This window comes from Primulina tabacum, chromosome 9 (genome assembly GCF_025594145.1).
Source record: "Primulina tabacum isolate GXHZ01 chromosome 9, ASM2559414v2, whole genome shotgun sequence".
Taxonomy (NCBI): domain Eukaryota; kingdom Viridiplantae; phylum Streptophyta; class Magnoliopsida; order Lamiales; family Gesneriaceae; genus Primulina; species Primulina tabacum.
This window is the reverse complement of record NC_134558.1, coordinates 39,930,824-39,948,061: the sequence shown is the minus strand read 5'-3', so window position 1 is coordinate 39,948,061 and position 17,238 is coordinate 39,930,824. Positions and strand designations below refer to the sequence as shown.

The window sequence follows — 17,238 nt, the reverse complement described above, 5'->3', positions numbered from 1 at the left end:
AAATTATTTTTAAGCTTGCCGCTATACTTATTTTAGAAAAGAGAATTTCACGCCCATGCTGCAGTAAAAAAAAGAAAGAAAGAAAGAAAGAAACATGAAGTTGCATGTTTTAAATGCCTATGTCTCTTTGTCTGGAAGACAGCCTAGCACGTTAAGTTCAATGTCCTTTCTTACCTCATGTTCATGTATCTCAATATTTTTTTTATTTTTTTATATTTCTTGTCAGTTTGTAAATTTTCCACAACATTTCCTATAATTTTCTTATAACATCTCCACTTTTAGTGTTTATGTTGATGTAACGAATTTATAACTATGACGCAGTTGAAATTTGATATATGTAACAATCAATTATTAGTGTAACAGAGAATGTTATGTTATGTTGTAAGTGATTTTTTTCTCGATACATGCGATACAGCCAAACCTCTTTTCGATCTTTAAAATGTTGTTTGCTTGTAATCTTAATTTTTTTCAGATACCTATTAACCATTTTTTATGTGTCGTTTTTTGAGAAGAAACTAATGCATAAACACTAAAAAAATACTGCCTTTTTGTTTCTTCAAATGCTCTCAGTAATGTTTTGAAATATTTAAAAACGTGACCAAATATTTCCAAAATATTAAAAGAACTACTTTAAAAAAAATTAAGTAACTTTGAAATAAGGCTTACATCCAAAGGTATGACTTCTAACTAATATGGATGAGAGTTTTGATCACACCAAAAATCAGTGGCATTTTCATATATACAAATTTAAAATAAAATTTTGCCATTGTTTCTAGAAAAAGTTTTGATTCAAATTTAGCCTAGGAAGAACATGGAAATCTGGTCCACTTTTTGTAATTCCCCGAAGTTGCGAAATCAAAATCAAACTCTTTGTCTAATCAATATTACACAACACAGTTAATTCATATTTTTCTAAACTTTCGACTCAGCTGATCAATTCATTTTCGTAGACTTTGATTCCAATCAAAAAGTGCCGCCAAGAAACAAAATAACTCGTGTTCATGCAAATGTTTTACATTACTCTCCACGCTATATCTAATCTCATGCATGCATAGGTTTGACTGGCGTAAAACCCGTTATTTTCCAAAATTTCAAGTTTTTTCTTACTTAATTGTTGGTGACTGAAGAATCCAAGTTGGGGAAAGAAACAGGATTGAGTTTAATTTATGATGTCAGAAGAAGAAAACTATCATTTCCTGTTTCATTTGGCTTCTGATCTATGTTTCTTGACTCTCATTGCAGGTACTTGCTAAATGTTCCAATCTTAACATACTTATCACTTTTCTGAATGTTAAACTTCTTTCTGGGATCCAATTCAACTGTTGATAATTTTCGCATAGAAATTTGATCACACTTTATTGTGATGGAACTTATTCTGAAAGAACGCCTACTTAGGATGAAGAGAAAACGAGGGTGTTAAAGTCATATTTCTACGTGTGTTCGGCACTCGGCAATATGTGGCGATGAGTACTTTTTGTGATTTCAAGTGTTGCTTCTGCATGAAAACTGTTTTTCTCTTCTTTCATTTTTGTGGGTTTTTCAAGGATAAACATTTGGACTAAAACAATTCTTATTCTATCTGAAAATCACAGGAAAACTTGTCCTTGGAAATTCACTAGAGACAGATAAGCAAGTTCTATTACAGCTCAGATCACTTCTGGAGCAAGAAAATCCAGTCATTGCAAATCAATGGAAATACAGGAAATGGAATCTTATTTGGCCTGGAATTTCTTGCAATGAAACCATGAATCGTGTGGTTGGCATAAACCTTTTTTGAAGCAATATAGATGGAAAAGTCTTTAATAACTTCTCTGCTTTAACCAAACTAATGTATCTCGATTCTCGATTTATCAGGAAACAAGATAGGTGTGGCCAATACCCGAAGATTTAGGCCGGTGTGAGAATCTTAGGTTCTTGAATTTGTCACATAATATCATTTATGGGGGGTCTGACTGGACTTAGTGATTTGGAGGTTCCTGATCTGTCCATTAATAGAATTGAGGTTGATATTATGCTAACTGTTCCTAGAAATTGCAAAAATTTGGCAGTTGCAAACGTTTCTGGTAATAATATCACTGGTGAAGGCCATCTTTGAAAAGTGTCAGAATTTGAAGTTTCTTGATCAAAGTATCAATCGTTTGGAGGGAGATATACGGCCCGAATTTGATCATATTTGAAGAGTTTTTATGGAAATGATTGATGGCGTTTCCACTGTGCATCTATGTTCTTTCAATGAAGTTCATAACTACTGATAACCACAGCTTGAAAATTCTAGATCAGATGTGCATTGCTATTCTAACTCTCGTTCAACTGTTTAACCTATATGTTCTTTTTATTTCGTGGCAAATCTCACTCGACATTTGAGTTATCAACATTAATGTTACTTTTTAGAAATGAGAAGTTCATGCCACCTTTGACTTTTTCAGGGAGATCGCCAAATCTCTGGATCTGCCCATTTAGGTGGGGCTACGGTCGCAGCGCTCGTAATCGGAGGCTTTTCTAAGTTGGCACCTCAAATTGCATTCATTATTAAACCTGTCGCCTTTGAGCTTTCGTTCGATTGACCTTTCCACATTTCTCTTTGGACTAGTGGGGTTTATGTGAAACTTGAAAATTTTACAGCTTTTAGTCTATTTGAACGACAGTATGCAATATTGATCATCTGAAACCCTTCTTTCTTCTTCTTTTTCACAATTTAGCTGTCAAATTTTGATACAACTGAATATCGGGTTATCTTGGTTGGGTGAACGTGGTCTTTTTACAATTTAAGAGTTTTAACATGATACATTCAAACATACAATAATTACGTTTGGCTTGAAAGTGAATGCTAATTCAATTGTGCATTAGAAATAGAAATTAGTGCAATTTGAATTACAAAGATGAAAGCGAGAAAAAGCTCTCACAATGACTGAAGTACATAAGTGCCAACCCAAATTCAAACAGCTCCACAAAGCCTATGGTACACAACCCCATATTTGAATTTTGAAGGCATTAGTTGGAGCCACCTCCGAAAAGGTATCCCAGGGAAGAACCACCACCTGGGGCAGCATGGACTTTAGTTGACGGTCGATCCTGTTGCAAGAAAAACGTCCCTCGATCATATCATGTGAATCAAAATCTAACAGCATACATAGGGTTGGATGTTCTACTACATTGATGGTCATACAATTGAGAAGGGCTCGGTTGTCCCATCAATATCAAATTCAAGAATCAAATTTATACTAATCACCGCCAAAATGTCATGGACAGACTCCATGGTAACACTTCATAGATAATAATCATTACCGTGAGAAAGTTGCCAGAGTTCTGGCCATCAGCTCGGAGGTAGTTGTTCGTTTGGTTTCCATGGACGCCAGCCGGAATCTGCTTAGCAACAGCAGCAGCAGCAGCAGCAGCAGCTGGTGGGGGTGGAGCAACAGCTAGGACCTTCTCTTGTACATGACTAACCACAGTAGACGGGTTCTGAGGAGGAGCTTCCGCCGTGCTTGTAGAAGATTTTGGAGCAGGGGTTCCACCATCTCCAAAAAGATACCCCAATGAACTCTGCCCTCCACCGCTACTAACTCCTCGACCCATTATTTCTTAAATACAACTTCCACGAGTAAAAGCAGAATCAGTTCAAATAATCCATTTCAATAAAATTATACTTCAATTGCAAGAATAGAACAGGCTTAAAATAATATTGGTCTTAATCATAATCGATGGAGAAAAAAAATATACAGTATTTTTCATTGCCTTATTCTTCAAGATATGTCCAGTTCCAAAAAAATTCAGTTAATTTGCTTGCACATATTACTATTGTTAGGGTTTATAGCAACTAAATCCGTTTACAGTCCCAAAGTGTTTCGCACTTGTAATTTGATCTGAGAAGAATAAACAACGTTTCACATTATATGCTGCAGGTAAATATTTTATGGCATCCAAATTCTGGATACTAAAATTTGTGATTACAATAACACACTGAACCTTTGAATAGGAATAATTATACATAGTATCAAATAGATATACTTTAATTTCTACCGGTTTATCTGAAAATCTGGAGTTAGTGTTATATCTGCTAATCTTTCTCGTCAAAATTACTAGCCAGAAGAAGATTTTTCCAACACCTGACTAGTAGATCAACAAAAAATAAACCTAACCATTGGATATTACCGAGAACAAAAAACATTATCAGATCAAACAAAAACAAGATCCAAATAACAAGATGCGATAACAATAATAATAATAAAAAAAATCAGATCTAAGTAAATGGAATGGAAAGCATAAAGATTTGAGTAATACCAAAACAGTGGCAATGGAAACAGTGAAAGCAACACAAATTGTTGCACAAATATTTTCGAATGAAAACGCAGAGAGGAGAGAAAAGGAGCTTACAGGAGAGGATTAAATCTCTGAAGTTTCTCACTTTTTACGTGTGATTTGTGAACGAGTGAAACACACAATATATATATATACAAAACTCTTTGTTTAAATCAATGGTATTCCTTGTTACCGTTATTATTTATTAAAAGGCTTTATCAATTTGAAATTTTTGTACGGCTGGTTCCGTTTTGAAAAATTAATATTCGAACATAATGTATGTTTTTATAAAAATATTTTTTATTATTTGTATATTTCCGTGGCAGAATATGTCGGTTATTTAATTTAATTTTTCAATATATTTTAAAATTTTAGAATATAAATTATAATATAAAATGACAACATAATTATTTTTTAGAAGATGACGAAGGTGGTAAAAAAATTGAAGGACAAAATATTTTTATTAAATTATGGACATGCTAATTATATTTTGCATCACTTGTGTTGAAAATATAGTTTTTCTTAGAACATAATTCCTACAGTAACTAATGTAGGCTAGCCAAAGATCCTTGTCACGCAACTTATTACGAGGTGAAATCTTAATTATCATTTTGTAATTTTGCAATTATTTTTTTATATATATAAAATCTAATTGAATTGTCATATGCAATCAATTAACGATCGAACAATATATGCGATGCGATTTATGATTCTTATTTTTAATCATGAGTTTTATAAAAATCAGGAAAAAACGATGCGATGTAATTCTAGGACGATAATTAAAAAAATTGATTATCCCTATAACATCATCAAAACATGTCATCAATTTTTGAATTTTAATAAAATTAAATGAAACCCCAACACGAAATTTACATTAAAAAATACACCAAACTGATTTTTATAAACCAAAAACCAATAATCACTTTTTTTTTACTACAAACCCTCCGAAATGGGAATTACAATAAACTTAAAATAATTTAATGGCCATAAGTTCTTGTTTTTCAATGTATATAATTAACACAAGTTTCTTCGTATCAGTAATATCATCCATGCTGCAATTTACTAAATCTTAAAAATTTATTTCCATTTACTTGTGTAAAGCCGACTCTAATGTAAGCCCCAAATAATAATCGTCGATTTGTCGTTATGACAAAAGGGAGCAACAAAATGAAGAGAAGAGAGAAAACTTCGGATGGCCTCAAAAACAAAATATAAATGACAAAACCCATAAATGTCAAGGTGATTCGTAATGGGGTCTTTCTCTCCATCTGATGTTAAAGCTAAGGAGGAGTAAAAAACAAAAGTCCAGTTATGTCCACAAAACAGAGCCAAAATCCAAAGCATCGCAATTTCCTGGCTAAGGTTGTTTAGAAAAGGGAAGTTCCTTTCCCTTTCTTGTCTCCACCAATCTCAAAGTGCTTGCACCTCTGCAAATGTCGAACATAAAATAAGGTTTCCGCATAACCAAAAAAATGCCAACATTTCATGTGGTGTAGTGGCATATATTTCTCCCATTCAAGGGAGGGGTATGGCCGGTCAAAACACACATTTCCCCCAAATTGTACTGGAAATATTTTAAAAGACTCAATGCAAACAAAACGAAAATGTAGCTACAAAAAACTAACCTTGATAGGGTGCTGGGAAACATGTTTACAACCTTGACATTGCAGCCTCAACACGATTTTCTTGGTTGTTTTTGCCTGATCAAGAAAGAAAACTTCAGCTACATTCACCCAAAATACAAGTAAAAATGTTTGATTGTAAAACCGTAAAATATTGAGTAGATAGTCTAACAGCACATCATCTTTTCCACTAGTTTAAGTACAATTAAATTATCAACACCTTTTTGTGGAAGACTGGCTTGGTCTGCCCACCATAACCTGACTGCTTCCGATCATAACGACGCTTCCCCTGAACAGCTAAGCTATCTTTTCCCTTCTTGTACTGGGTAACCTTATGCAAGGTGTGCTTTTTGCACTCCTTCGATTTGCAGAAAGTTTTCTTTGTCTTTGGTACGTTCACCTGAAAATTCAAAATCAGACAACTCCATGATAATAAAAAACTAAAAAAATTAAGCATTGATATGTTATGCGTGGATTTATTGAACTACGTACGTTCATGAATCACGAGGAAACATGTAAAAAAAGAACTGGATAAGCCACAAATCATGACTTCTAAACCCAACTTACAAAGAAGTAAAACTGTATACAGGAAGAGATAATAAGGTAAAGCTTGTGTGATACAAGGACAAACAATCCGATACATAATAAGTGCATTTTTGGTCAATAACAATCAGTAAATAAGTGATTGAAAATAGACTTCAATCAAGTCAATTTGTTAAGGAAGATAGACTTCAATCAAGTCAAAAAAATAAGAACATGCTATTGAATAGTAAACCATTGCCAACAATAAAAAACCTGAGAAAATCAGTCCAATTCATATTTCCAACCCATTGCGCAAAATCATATTCCCGCATTTCGTGAAGATAACAAATTTCTTCAAACAAAAGCAACTTAGTTTTTTAATCAAATTTAAACAAAGGAAGGAAAACTAACTCAATATCAGCTCCTCTATAACAGCATGCCGCATGATAATAAAAAGATCTTATAGCTCAACAAATGTTGGGAGTATGAATTCCAGTGAAGAAATAACTAGCTCAAAATCAAAAATTTCATCTTTTATAGAATAATCTATTATTCACGAGCTAATAAAAATTCTCCAAAACAGTAAACTGAATGGCTCTCGTGGGAAAATACATGAATTTCAAGAATAAATACCATATTGGATATGTATTCATATCAGAATTAAATCTAGAGGAAGAGAAATCACCATGGCTGAAGGCAAAGAAGATGGATTTGAATATCGGCCGAAGGACTTCTGCAAACCCTAGCTGATGAAGACCACGCGTAGGCATTGTGTTCTGTTTAAAAGCCCGTTAAACAAAACTGGGCCATTACAATCCTTGGGCTTATTAAAATAACTGATCCATAAATCTTGTCTAATAGGGCTCATCATACACATTAAAATTTTACACACTGTATGCATAAAAAATTCTTGAGTAAAAAATTTAAAATTAATTAAAATAAAAAATTATGTAGATTATTTTTAAATGATCTTGATTTTTTATAATAATTTTTAAATGCGTCATTATATGAAAGTTTGAATTTGATAAAAGATTTGTGCGCTGATAAATTTACAATAATATTTTTTTTCTTTGAATTATGAATATTAAATAAAATTAGGATAAATTTTATGTTGAATAAAAAGTAGGACTATAACACTGAAGTTTGTTAATGTAAGTCCTCAAATTTAATGAATATGATTTATGTCATAAGATGATATCATTTTTTTAAATGTTAGTAAGCCTAATATACCAATTCGTGATACTGAATATGCTTTTAAGTTTTATGGAGGAGCAAAACAATTTAACAAATAAATTATTTTTTTTTTTACACGAATATAATTTTTCGAAACTGAAGTGAGATTATATGTAAAAGTATTTATGAAATAGATCATACACATGATTAGTTTTACAATTGAAAAAACTACTAAAGTTGGTTGTTTGAATTTAGTAATGTGAAAATAAACGATCCACTTGTTCAATTCAATTCCTGCAAAATCATTTTTTTTCTACTGATTTTCCCTTTGACACATCAAAGATTAATTTGCTCAGTTGACAATAATGCCTTTTGAGCATTCAAAACTACAGGAGAGCCCTGCCTTGCTTTCTCTACAAGTTGTCTTATCAACAAACTCTCCATCTCCTCCTCACCGCCTTCACTCTCATCTCTACTGTCACACAAAATATCTTTCATAATATCAAGATTTTTCACACTTCCAAGATTTAATTCAGTTTCTATGTATCCATTACGACTTTCCAAGTGGACGTTTGAGTTACTATCTCGAACCGTATCCACGTCTTTCATCCTTATATCTTGATGGTCGTTTCTCTTCTCAAACGGAAAAGGAAAATCTTCTTCATCAGACTCAGATACCGTCATTAACTCCTCGTATGCTTCCGTATATGCAGCCAAAGTTTCCCTGGATAAATTTAACACAACAGACTTTTGCTCGTCCTCAGGAACCGGGCTATCATGACTGGAAGAAGTCCCAATTATATCCTTCCCCTGGCTGTTTGCGAGTGCTGCCTCGAGTTCAACCACACGTTCTTGGAGTCTTGATTGGATGACTTCATGTAGCCTCAAGCTTAGTTCTCTGGGGGAGATTGGATACTCGGCCGAGGGAGGGGAGATTCCCTCCCTATTTGTATACGGTCGAGTGTCTTTCTCCACATCAAACAAGTCAGCTTTCAACTCCCACTCGGTAACATCTGATACAAAATCTTGATCAAGCTGCAACGTAGCCATCTAGAGCATGTCAAATACATACAATCCAATACCAAAGAAATATAGTTGAAATGATGATTTATACGCCATTTCTACTGTCAATTGATACGGTGTAGGCAGGCAACAAACGTCATACAGTCACATGAATGAATAGTCACATAGGCTGATTGTAATGACATATAACATGAAAAGGTGAACACTAATGAGGTATTTGAACGGGACCAATTTATGATAATTTTTAGCTTAATGTTTCCATATTGTAATGATAATGGAACATGATTATTCGAGGATCCCACATTAATTTAATAAATATTGACATCCAAGAACGAAAGATGCAATCATGGACTTACTATGCTTACCACGGATACATCGGACAGTTTCGCTTCAAATCTAGTTGAGTTCATGTTAGATTCCAGCCTCTCTAGTTCAGCTTCAAGCTCTGCTTCTATTTTGCTTAATGATTCCTCCTCAGCCATTTGATCACAGGAATTGTCTTGAGATTCATAATCCTCCACAGTAAGCTCTTTCACAGTCAACGAATCCTTCATCTCAAGTTCCTCTTGCAAATCTTGAACCAGGTTCTCCTTATGCTTCAACAACTTATCCAATTTTTCCATTTCCCTTTTATTTTCCAAAAAAGACGAGACCATTCCCATTGTCAATCCAAGATAGAAAAGAAGAGCCCCGTCAGACGATCCTGATAAAATTGAATATAAATTATCAACATCACAGCTGAACTCTTATTTTGAGAGAAAATAGCCTATTTATACTGCATTCCGTGATGAAAATATTTATAATAATGGAGTATGAGAAGAAAAAAATAATGATAATGTAATCATTTTTAATGCAGCCTTGTAAAGATAGTTTCTGAACAAGTTCACATTTTATTGATAACTCATGGCTTTTCCTTTGAAATAAAATATTTTAAATTTATGGAGAACATGAAGGCATATATTAATGCTTTTGTTTCCGCTGATGAAAAAGCCATGACATTCATCTGACACTGAATGGCACATTACCTAGTTTTACACAATACACAACATGCAGCAGTATTGTATTTCTATTCTCCACATAAAAACATAGATTTTAAATGGATTTGAAAGAGGAACTGCAAAAAGAAAATTAAGAAACGTAGCCACGAAACTGATGGGTCAATTCTTACTCTCCATATGAGACACTACAAGCAAAGAGTAAATTAGAAAGCATTTAAAGCTTTCGATTATTAAAATATTGAAAATGTAGATTGCTCATACGGCTAGAAGAAAAATGAATCACGTGATAATATATTACCACCTTGTGCAATCTTGTGATTTCCGTTCATTGTTGTGCTAGAGTTGTTCCTTCTTATAGTATGTTTTTTTTCAGTTCTAGCTTTGGTGTTCTCTTGTAACTCCATGGGTACAGCATACGGCATTCTTATAACTCCTAGCACATCATTATTCTCTTCTATACGTGTTTCCTTGAGCAACTTACATCTCCAAGCTGCATTGCAGGATGCAGGGGGTTCTCTGCTGATTAATGAGCTTTCACCAGTCGTTGGCCGCATTGTCGGTTTGTCTGATAGATTGACAGAACTCACATTTTCTTCAATCTCAGCACATTCCTCCAGTAAATGAGCCATAAGACAACTTTCAAGAGATGTACGACGTTTTATGAATTGCCTGTTGCTTTGTCTACTTCTAATGCTACTTCTATTTCTCCTAAAATCATAAGAAAACCCCATTTCTATTGTAGAAGGTTGAGGCAATGAATCATCGGTAATGTCGTCAAGGATTACTCTGTCTCCACAATTCCCTCCCGTGTTGCTTAAAACTGTGGCTGAAGAACTTGTATCCTCTGCCGAAGTTTCACCTTGAAATTCATCAGTTGAAACCATTTCTGCACCAAAAGCGTCTTGACAAGCCCATTCTCTTTCTGTACAATCGCATTTACCTAAATTTTCACTTGATAACACACTGTGCAATTGATGCTTATTATCCTCAATCTTTGGCAGAATTGCCGGTACCTCTTGTTTGACAACATCAAGGTTTTTAGAAGACAACAATTTGTGTTTACCACGATTAATATTCTTCAGACGCTGAGCTAAATAGCCGGCACCAACACCAGCAGCGGCAGCAACAAACCAAACATCCATGTTCACTTGTTTTTTCCACTTGGTTTTATTCCAGTTCTAGAAAACAAGTTCTTTCTTTCAGATTTAGTATCACCCTTAATAGAAATGGGTTTTGTCCATGATCGAAAGAAATTTATGTAATAAAATCAAGAATCATCCAAATTTATCTTCAATTCTTCATGTAAAATCTCAGGAAAACAGTCAACATAGCCGCTTCCCGCTTCCAAATCCAAATCAATATAACAGCCCGGAATTCAAGTTAAAAATATGAACACAACTCAGATTCGTACAAAAGGGTATCCAAATTCCAACATCAAAATCAAGAAAGAATAATATTAGCACAAACCTATCCGCCGTTAACCTTTTGTCAATCAATTAGAACCGATTCTCAGGATCCTTAAATATGTGATGAATGCATGAAGAAAACGCAATATCCCACAACATCCCCATGTACAGCGAAACTCATCAAAAAGGGGAAACAAACGATTTCCCTGAAAGAATCGAACTTTTCTTTGTTTTTCACGATCTTTAATAAAATCTAACTAAAGGCACATGCGAGCTGCACAACCCATCAAGGAAAGGGCCCATTTTCTCACCAAACCCACCAAAGCAAATATGCGACAGTGTGATAGACAAGTGTGGAGCTGCGATTGATGTGTGAAATAAGCAAAATGAAAAGGATTGGCCCAAAGAATGCCTAAAATTAATTATGTAAAGGATCAAACTCTTTGTAGGTTCTAGCGAGGCATGTCATGTGATACGAGGACGAGGGGGCAAATCCAGGGGGCCCAAACTTACAACACAACACGACGGAGGAAAGAGTTTGGCTTGCTATTTTGTAATTTTCCTGTTTTCCAATTTTCTTTAACTTAAATTACGTTATTTGCATCATTACCTACTCTTATTCTGAACAATCCGGAATGTATGATGCTGGAAAAGAAAACGCACGCTGTATCATAAAATAAATATATATGTATATAAAATAGACATAATTATCATTATACAAATTGAATAATTTTCATCTCTTTATTTATTATATATTTGTTATGAAATACCACATTAATCAACAATAATATAAAAATAATTTCCTATCATATCGGTGCTTTAATTTCTTGATGTATTTTAATCTCATGAAATAAAAACTATAATTATTTGAACAACTGCATACAAAAAATATGACTTCCACTTTCCATAAAAATCTTGCCAAAACCGCAGAGGCTGTGTTGTTTGTATTTGGAGGAAAGGGCGGGCTTCTCTAGACTAGACGTTTACAGGTATGGCATCGACGGATAAACGATGCCTGTACGAAGAAGTCCTTGGCTTGAACCGCGACTGCACTGCCGATGCAATTCGCTCGGCATACAAGCGGCTCGCTCTCCAGCGCCACCCCGATAAGCTGGTCCAGAGTTGCGTCTCCGAAGCCGACGCCACCGCCGCCTTCCAGGAGCTTGTCAATGCCTACGAGGTCCTCTCCGACGCTCGGGAGTGCGCTTGGTACGACTCCCACCGTACACAAATCCTCTTCTCGACCAGTTCCACATCCGACGGGTCCTCCAATTTAGTCCCCGATTTGTTTCCTTTCTTCTCGAATTCTGTATTTTCAGGCTACACGGATTCGGGGAAGGGTTTTTATAAGGTGTATGGAGATTTGTTCGAGAGAATATATGGGAGTGAATTGAGTTTTGCGAAGAAATTGGGCTTGGATTTGCCCAAGGAAGCTCCTGTTTTGGGCAATTTGGAGAGTCCTTATGCTCAGGCATGGATTTTTTCTGCCCTGACCCTTCCTTTTAAATTGATACCTGTTACCGCAAGTTTTTTTTTTAGATATGCCCATGCAATTTCTGGATAAAGTATCATGCAGTATTAAATGAAAGTTCATGTTCTTTTGAATCCTTGAGTTTACTCATTGGTTCCAAGGATTGGTGGCAGTACAATTTTTTGGCTGATTTGGGAAAAACATGTGTTGCTGTATCTATATTTCATATGTATTATTTATATGGACCTAGAACTCTGACCTTGTATTTTTCATTTCGATTGCTTTAAAGCCTTACTAATTCGTATATTTTCAAATAGAAGACTAGTGGCACTGACACAGTTGGCATGGATATGATCTGTGCATGAAAGCATGTCCCATAAAAGTATTTAAAGTTGTCTGCTTACACGATATGTGGAAATCAAGCACATGACTTGACCAATGTGATGTTTCTGCTGGTGTGTCATCCCCATTGTGGCTTCTTGAATCTTATTCGCCTGTGTGTATGGTGAGTGTGTTTTGTTTGGGTTTTAGAGATCACGATGATAAGGAGAGCAGTCTGCTATTTCTTGAACCTGATTATGGTAAAGGAAGTTCATGTAAGTAGACAAATGGCTAGAGTTTTTATGGTAGACTTATAGCAGGTCTGCAGGGGTGTGGAAAAATTGATAAAGATGCTAATTTACCATCCTTGGGCTGTAGAAAATTTTCTTCATTTTTATGATATTATTTATGATGTCAATCCAGTATCCTTCATATTTGTTATTGGATGGGATGAAAATTGCGGAGTTAAAATATTTTGTTGTTTCATTGACTTTGTCAGCAAGTTACAAATTCAACTGGAAAATTCAATTGGATCTTTTTTGGATGCTGTATAATGACTTGTCAGTTTACTTCTAGCAATCAATTTTTTTTTCTCATTCAAGGGAGTATATATGTAATTTTTGTTGATGACAATGTCTACATTTTGTAGCTAAATATATTTGTAGTGTCATATTTTCATGCTATTTTCTGTCTTTCTAATATCTTTTTGTAAGATTCACCATTAAAGTTTTACCTTTCATATGCAGGTGACAGCCTTTTATAATTATTGGCTAGGATTTGCTACATCAATGGATTTCTGTTGGGCGGATCAGTATGATGTGATGGCGGGTCCAAACAGGAAGTCGAGGAGGCTAATGGAGGAGGAGAACAAAAAGTTGAGGAGAAAGGCACGGCGGGAGTTTAATGAGACGGTTAGGTGACTGGCAGAGTTTGTGAAGAAGAGGGATAAGTGAGTGATTGATTTTCAGGTGAAGAGGAATGAGGAGATGGAGAAGAAGAGAGAGGAGGAGAAACAGAGGAAGAAAGAATTAGACAGACAAAAAGCGGAAAGAGCAAGGAATTATACTGAGCCTGAGTGGGCAAAGATCGAGGAGTTGGATGATGAAGAGGCTGAGGATGTGGATGAAAGGAAAAATGAGTTGTATTGTGTAGTTTGTGGAAAGAAATTCAAGACGGATAAGCAATGGGAGAACCATGAGCAGTCTAAGAAGCACAAGGAGAAGCTAGCTGAGTTGAGAGAAACATTTAGTGAGGAAGATAGAGAATATAAAGCAGCAGGAGAGAATGGAAAGGCTGAGGAAAACGGGGATGCTGATCGAGATGGTGCTGAATGTTTGTCAGCGGATGAATGGTTAAATGATTTAGAAGAGCAATTTAAGGTTAAGATTGGTATTCAAGAAGAGGAGACATGTAATGATAATGCTGAATTTAGTGAGACAACATCGTTCAATGATATGGACAGTGGCAGCGGAAAGAAAGAAGCAAGTGCTCAGATGGAGTCAGATGATGATGAAACAAGTTTCCTTCAAACCATGGTGTTTGGACGTAAGAGTAAAAACAGGGTTGGAAATAAGCCGAAGTCTCCAGTTAGTAGAGTTGAAGCAGAGGTTCACAGTGATGAATTGGAGTTCATGGATTATAATGACACGAAAGGTTCTCGGAGGAGCAGGGGAGGCAGGAGGAGACGGAAGGACAGAAGTCAAGATGAAGAAGTAGAAACTAGCACTGCTGATGCATCGAAGAAAAATTTCCAGGACAAGGAACAAGATGGGCCTGATGATACCTCTCTTGTTGGGGAGTCGGTATCAAACACTTTACCAGAATCGGAGACCATGAGTGGTGGAGATGATACTAGGAAAAGGGGTCAAAAGTATCAACAGCAAGCCGCGGACAAGAAATCTACAATAAAGAAAGAAAATGTATCCAAGTCGAAGGTTGCCTCCCGAGGAAGGAAACAAAAGGTACCAATACTCTTCCAAAACACCTTCTTTGCCGCTGCTACGTGCGCGTAAATTGAGTTACGGGTTGTCTCAATAGTAAAGCTAAAGCTGTTGTCGTAGAATGACGGACTATTTACTGTGGAAACAAGGGTTATAAACTGGATTAAGATCCCTTGCCTCTAACCAATTGGTCTCATCAAGCCTTGTACTATATCGTAGTATTTTCTTAATTTACTGAGTGGATGAATGAAATTGTGCTTTCTTTCTACTGACAGCGTGGCAGTGGTGGTGGTGGTTTTTTTTTTCTCCTTTATTTATTTTTTTGGGGAGTATAGGGTTTTAAGACAATGAAATGTATTTATGTTTTCTTGAAACCATATAGAGAGACTTTCATGCACTACTTTTTCCAGTCTCAACTACTTCTGTGCTTAGCAGCAATTAATCTCTATTTTCCGTAGGCTGCAATTGGAGATTCAGGCACTGCATGTGAAAAGTGTGGAGAGGAATTTGAAACAAGGCAAGTTTCCTTTTATTTTCTCCTCCGCAAGATGAGCCAGCGCACTACACTACCCCATTCACACGGTTGTACCCATTTGAAATGCCGACTTATTTAACAGGAATAAATTGCATGAACATTTGGGAGAAACTGGCCATGCTACACTAAGATCTCGATGATTTTTTCTTGATGGCGACTAGCAAAGCGAAGAAGTACCTGTTGATTTCTGGAATGCACTTCTCTTGAAACCATTTTTTTTTTGAAGTTCAGAAACTTGTCCTTTGATGAGAGGAACTGCAGAATGCTGGTTCGCCCTCATTGAAGACATTCACACACCAAACGAATTATATACTACGTTGGCCAATTTTTGTGTTCTCATTTTTTATTATTGGATACATGGAACTCAAATTATATGCACTTACCCAAATTTTTCTGACACTTTTTTGTAGTTTGGATTGTATAGATTTGTTGCGTTTAAAACATAGCACTTATCTCTCCCTTTGAAAACAGCAGCAAACTATGGAGCCTGTAAATTTATTCATCTTTAATGAAGCTCATATGATGCATAAATCTAAAGGACAGAGATTTGAACCACAAATTTCGAATACATGTGATTACATTTGACTGTATGGATCAAATTATAATTCATTTTTTTTATTAATACTAGGGTTGGGTTTGTCAGATTTGTCCGTTCTGTCATAGAAATAGGACAGGTTGAGTTGGGGAATCTCAACCGGTTCGGAGACAGGTAGGCTGAGCTCGCACAGGCCGCGAGTTAAGGCGGGACGGATTGGTCCGCCAGTATTATTATTTTTATTTATTTTTATATAAAATTGTATTTTTAAGTTTTTTTTATTATATATTTTAAGTTTTATTTGATTTATTTTCAATGAATTTTAATGATAATTAACTTTATAGTATTTTTTCATATTTTATTTAATTAACTAATTTTATTAATTATCAATTTATCATAATAATGCTTTTACATTTTAGTTGAACTATTCGATTAAAAATTATTTTTTATTTTCTTAGCATTTGAACTGTTTTTAGAATTTTTTTTAATTAAAAAAGTAGCACTTTTACCATTATTTTTTAACAAAAAAGTTAGACGAGTCTGCTTGCTTAACCCACGGCTCAATATGGGTTTTACCGAGTTATCCATTTGGAGGTTCGGCAGCCTAATGATGGATTGCTGGTTGATTATATTTTTACCAGAAATTGAGTTACATTATATATATATATATATTATATGAGATGTAAGGTGTTTTAAGTAAATCCAAAATTACATCAAAATTCCATATAATTGTGATATTGTATTATATATAATAATAAAATATAATAAAAGATATTAGTAAGATAATTGTGATATATATATATATATATATACATCAAAATTCCATATATATCATTAAAATATATTATTCAAATTCAATAAAAATACAAATGAATTTTTTAATAAAAGTATTATTATATTAATAGCTTTAATAAATTTATCGGGTCATATTCGAGATTCTTTATCGTAAAGATGGGTGGGTTTAGAATTTCCTTTTAAAAAATATATTCCTGCGTATCGTTCCATCCTCTTTTGCCATTCTCCTGCCTCGGCAACGCACGAAATTTGGGGGCCAAAATCGCAAGCAAAAAGAGAGAGATGGGGTCAGCGCCAACACGCGCCGATGTCCTCTCACTCTTCCGCTCACTCCTTCGTAAGACGCGTGAGTTCACGGATTACAACATAAGGGATTACACGAAACGTCGCACCATCGACGCCTTTCGCCACAATCACCGGCTTAACGATCACTCCGCCGCCGCCGCATTCACCGATGGAAAATCGCAGCTCGCCATCGCCAAAAGGCAAACCCTTATTTATTCCCTCTATGCGCCTGACATCAAGAGCATAATGGAAGTCAAACACTCGTGAATCTTTTATGTAATGGGTTTTCGTCCAATGAGGTCGGTTATTATTC

The 17,238-nt window shown here is 35.2% G+C and overlaps 3 protein-coding genes and 1 pseudogene across 7 annotated transcripts; 1 reads left to right on the top strand and 3 right to left on the bottom strand.

Moving 5' to 3' along the window:
• Window positions 1–2,821: 2,821 nt before the first annotated feature.
• Window positions 2,822–4,430, bottom strand: LOC142556753 (protein SPIRAL1-like 2). 3 transcript variants are annotated; one of them, XM_075668236.1, is made up of 3 exons: window positions 4,375–4,430; window positions 3,286–3,592; window positions 2,822–3,072 (listed from the first exon to the last, which is right to left on the bottom strand). In XM_075668236.1, the coding sequence occupies exons 2-3, from the start codon at window positions 3,574–3,576 to the stop codon at window positions 2,992–2,994; spliced, it is 372 nt and encodes a 123-aa protein (XP_075524351.1). In that variant the 5' UTR covers window positions 3,577–3,592; window positions 4,375–4,430; the 3' UTR covers window positions 2,822–2,991. The 3 variants fall into 3 exon arrangements, with proteins under 3 accessions (XP_075524351.1, XP_075524353.1, XP_075524352.1); XM_075668238.1 differs by having other exon boundaries at window positions 3,286–3,581; window positions 4,375–4,419; XM_075668237.1 differs by having other exon boundaries at window positions 4,282–4,418.
• Window positions 4,431–5,492: 1,062 nt separating this feature from the next.
• Window positions 5,493–7,250, bottom strand: LOC142556752 (large ribosomal subunit protein eL42). Its single transcript, XM_075668235.1, has 4 exons — window positions 7,129–7,250; window positions 6,142–6,321; window positions 5,925–5,999; window positions 5,493–5,726 (listed from the first exon to the last, which is right to left on the bottom strand). The coding sequence occupies exons 1-4, from the start codon at window positions 7,129–7,131 to the stop codon at window positions 5,667–5,669; spliced, it is 318 nt and encodes a 105-aa protein (XP_075524350.1). The 5' UTR covers window positions 7,132–7,250; the 3' UTR covers window positions 5,493–5,666.
• A 611-nt stretch (window positions 7,251–7,861) lies between these two features.
• Window positions 7,862–11,612, bottom strand: LOC142556146 (uncharacterized). Of its 3 annotated transcripts, none has more exons than XM_075667435.1 (3): window positions 9,936–11,612; window positions 8,996–9,342; window positions 7,862–8,651 (listed from the first exon to the last, which is right to left on the bottom strand). In XM_075667435.1, exons 1-3 carry the CDS (start codon window positions 10,777–10,779, stop codon window positions 7,953–7,955), a joined length of 1,890 nt encoding a protein of 629 aa, XP_075523550.1. In that variant the 5' UTR covers window positions 10,780–11,612; the 3' UTR covers window positions 7,862–7,952. The 3 variants fall into 3 exon arrangements, with proteins under 3 accessions (XP_075523550.1, XP_075523552.1, XP_075523551.1); XM_075667437.1 differs by having other exon boundaries at window positions 9,005–9,342; window positions 9,936–11,610; XM_075667436.1 differs by having other exon boundaries at window positions 9,939–11,609.
• A 325-nt stretch (window positions 11,613–11,937) lies between these two features.
• LOC142556145 (DNAJ protein JJJ1 homolog) lies at window positions 11,938–15,733 on the top strand (annotated as a pseudogene).
• The last annotated feature ends 1,505 nt before the right edge of the window (window positions 15,734–17,238 follow it).

Bases quoted from the DNA above. Each gene is read 5' to 3' on its own strand.
- LOC142556753 (XM_075668236.1), bottom strand. From the start codon at position 3,576: ATGGGTCGAGGAGTTAGTAGCGGTGGAGGGCAGAGTTCATTGGGGTAT. The intron at 3,073-3,285 runs GTAATGATTATT...TTCTTGCAACAG, and splicing joins ACTCTGGCAACTTTCTCACG to GATCGACCGTCAACTAAAGT.
- LOC142556752 (XM_075668235.1), bottom strand. The intron at 6,000-6,141 runs GTGTTGATAATT...TTTCTTGATCAG, and splicing joins AGCCAGTCTTCCACAAAAAG to GCAAAAACAACCAAGAAAAT. The intron at 5,727-5,924 runs GTTAGTTTTTTG...CGACATTTGCAG, and splicing joins TTTCCCAGCACCCTATCAAG to AGGTGCAAGCACTTTGAGAT.
- LOC142556146 (XM_075667435.1), bottom strand. From the start codon at position 10,779: ATGGATGTTTGGTTTGTTGCTGCCGCTGCTGGTGTTGGTGCCGGCTAT. The intron at 9,343-9,935 runs GTAATATATTAT...CAATTTTATCAG, and splicing joins TCACAAGATTGCACAAGGTG to GATCGTCTGACGGGGCTCTT. The intron at 8,652-8,995 runs GTAAGTCCATGA...GCTACGTTGCAG, and splicing joins ATGTATCCGTGGTAAGCATA to CTTGATCAAGATTTTGTATC.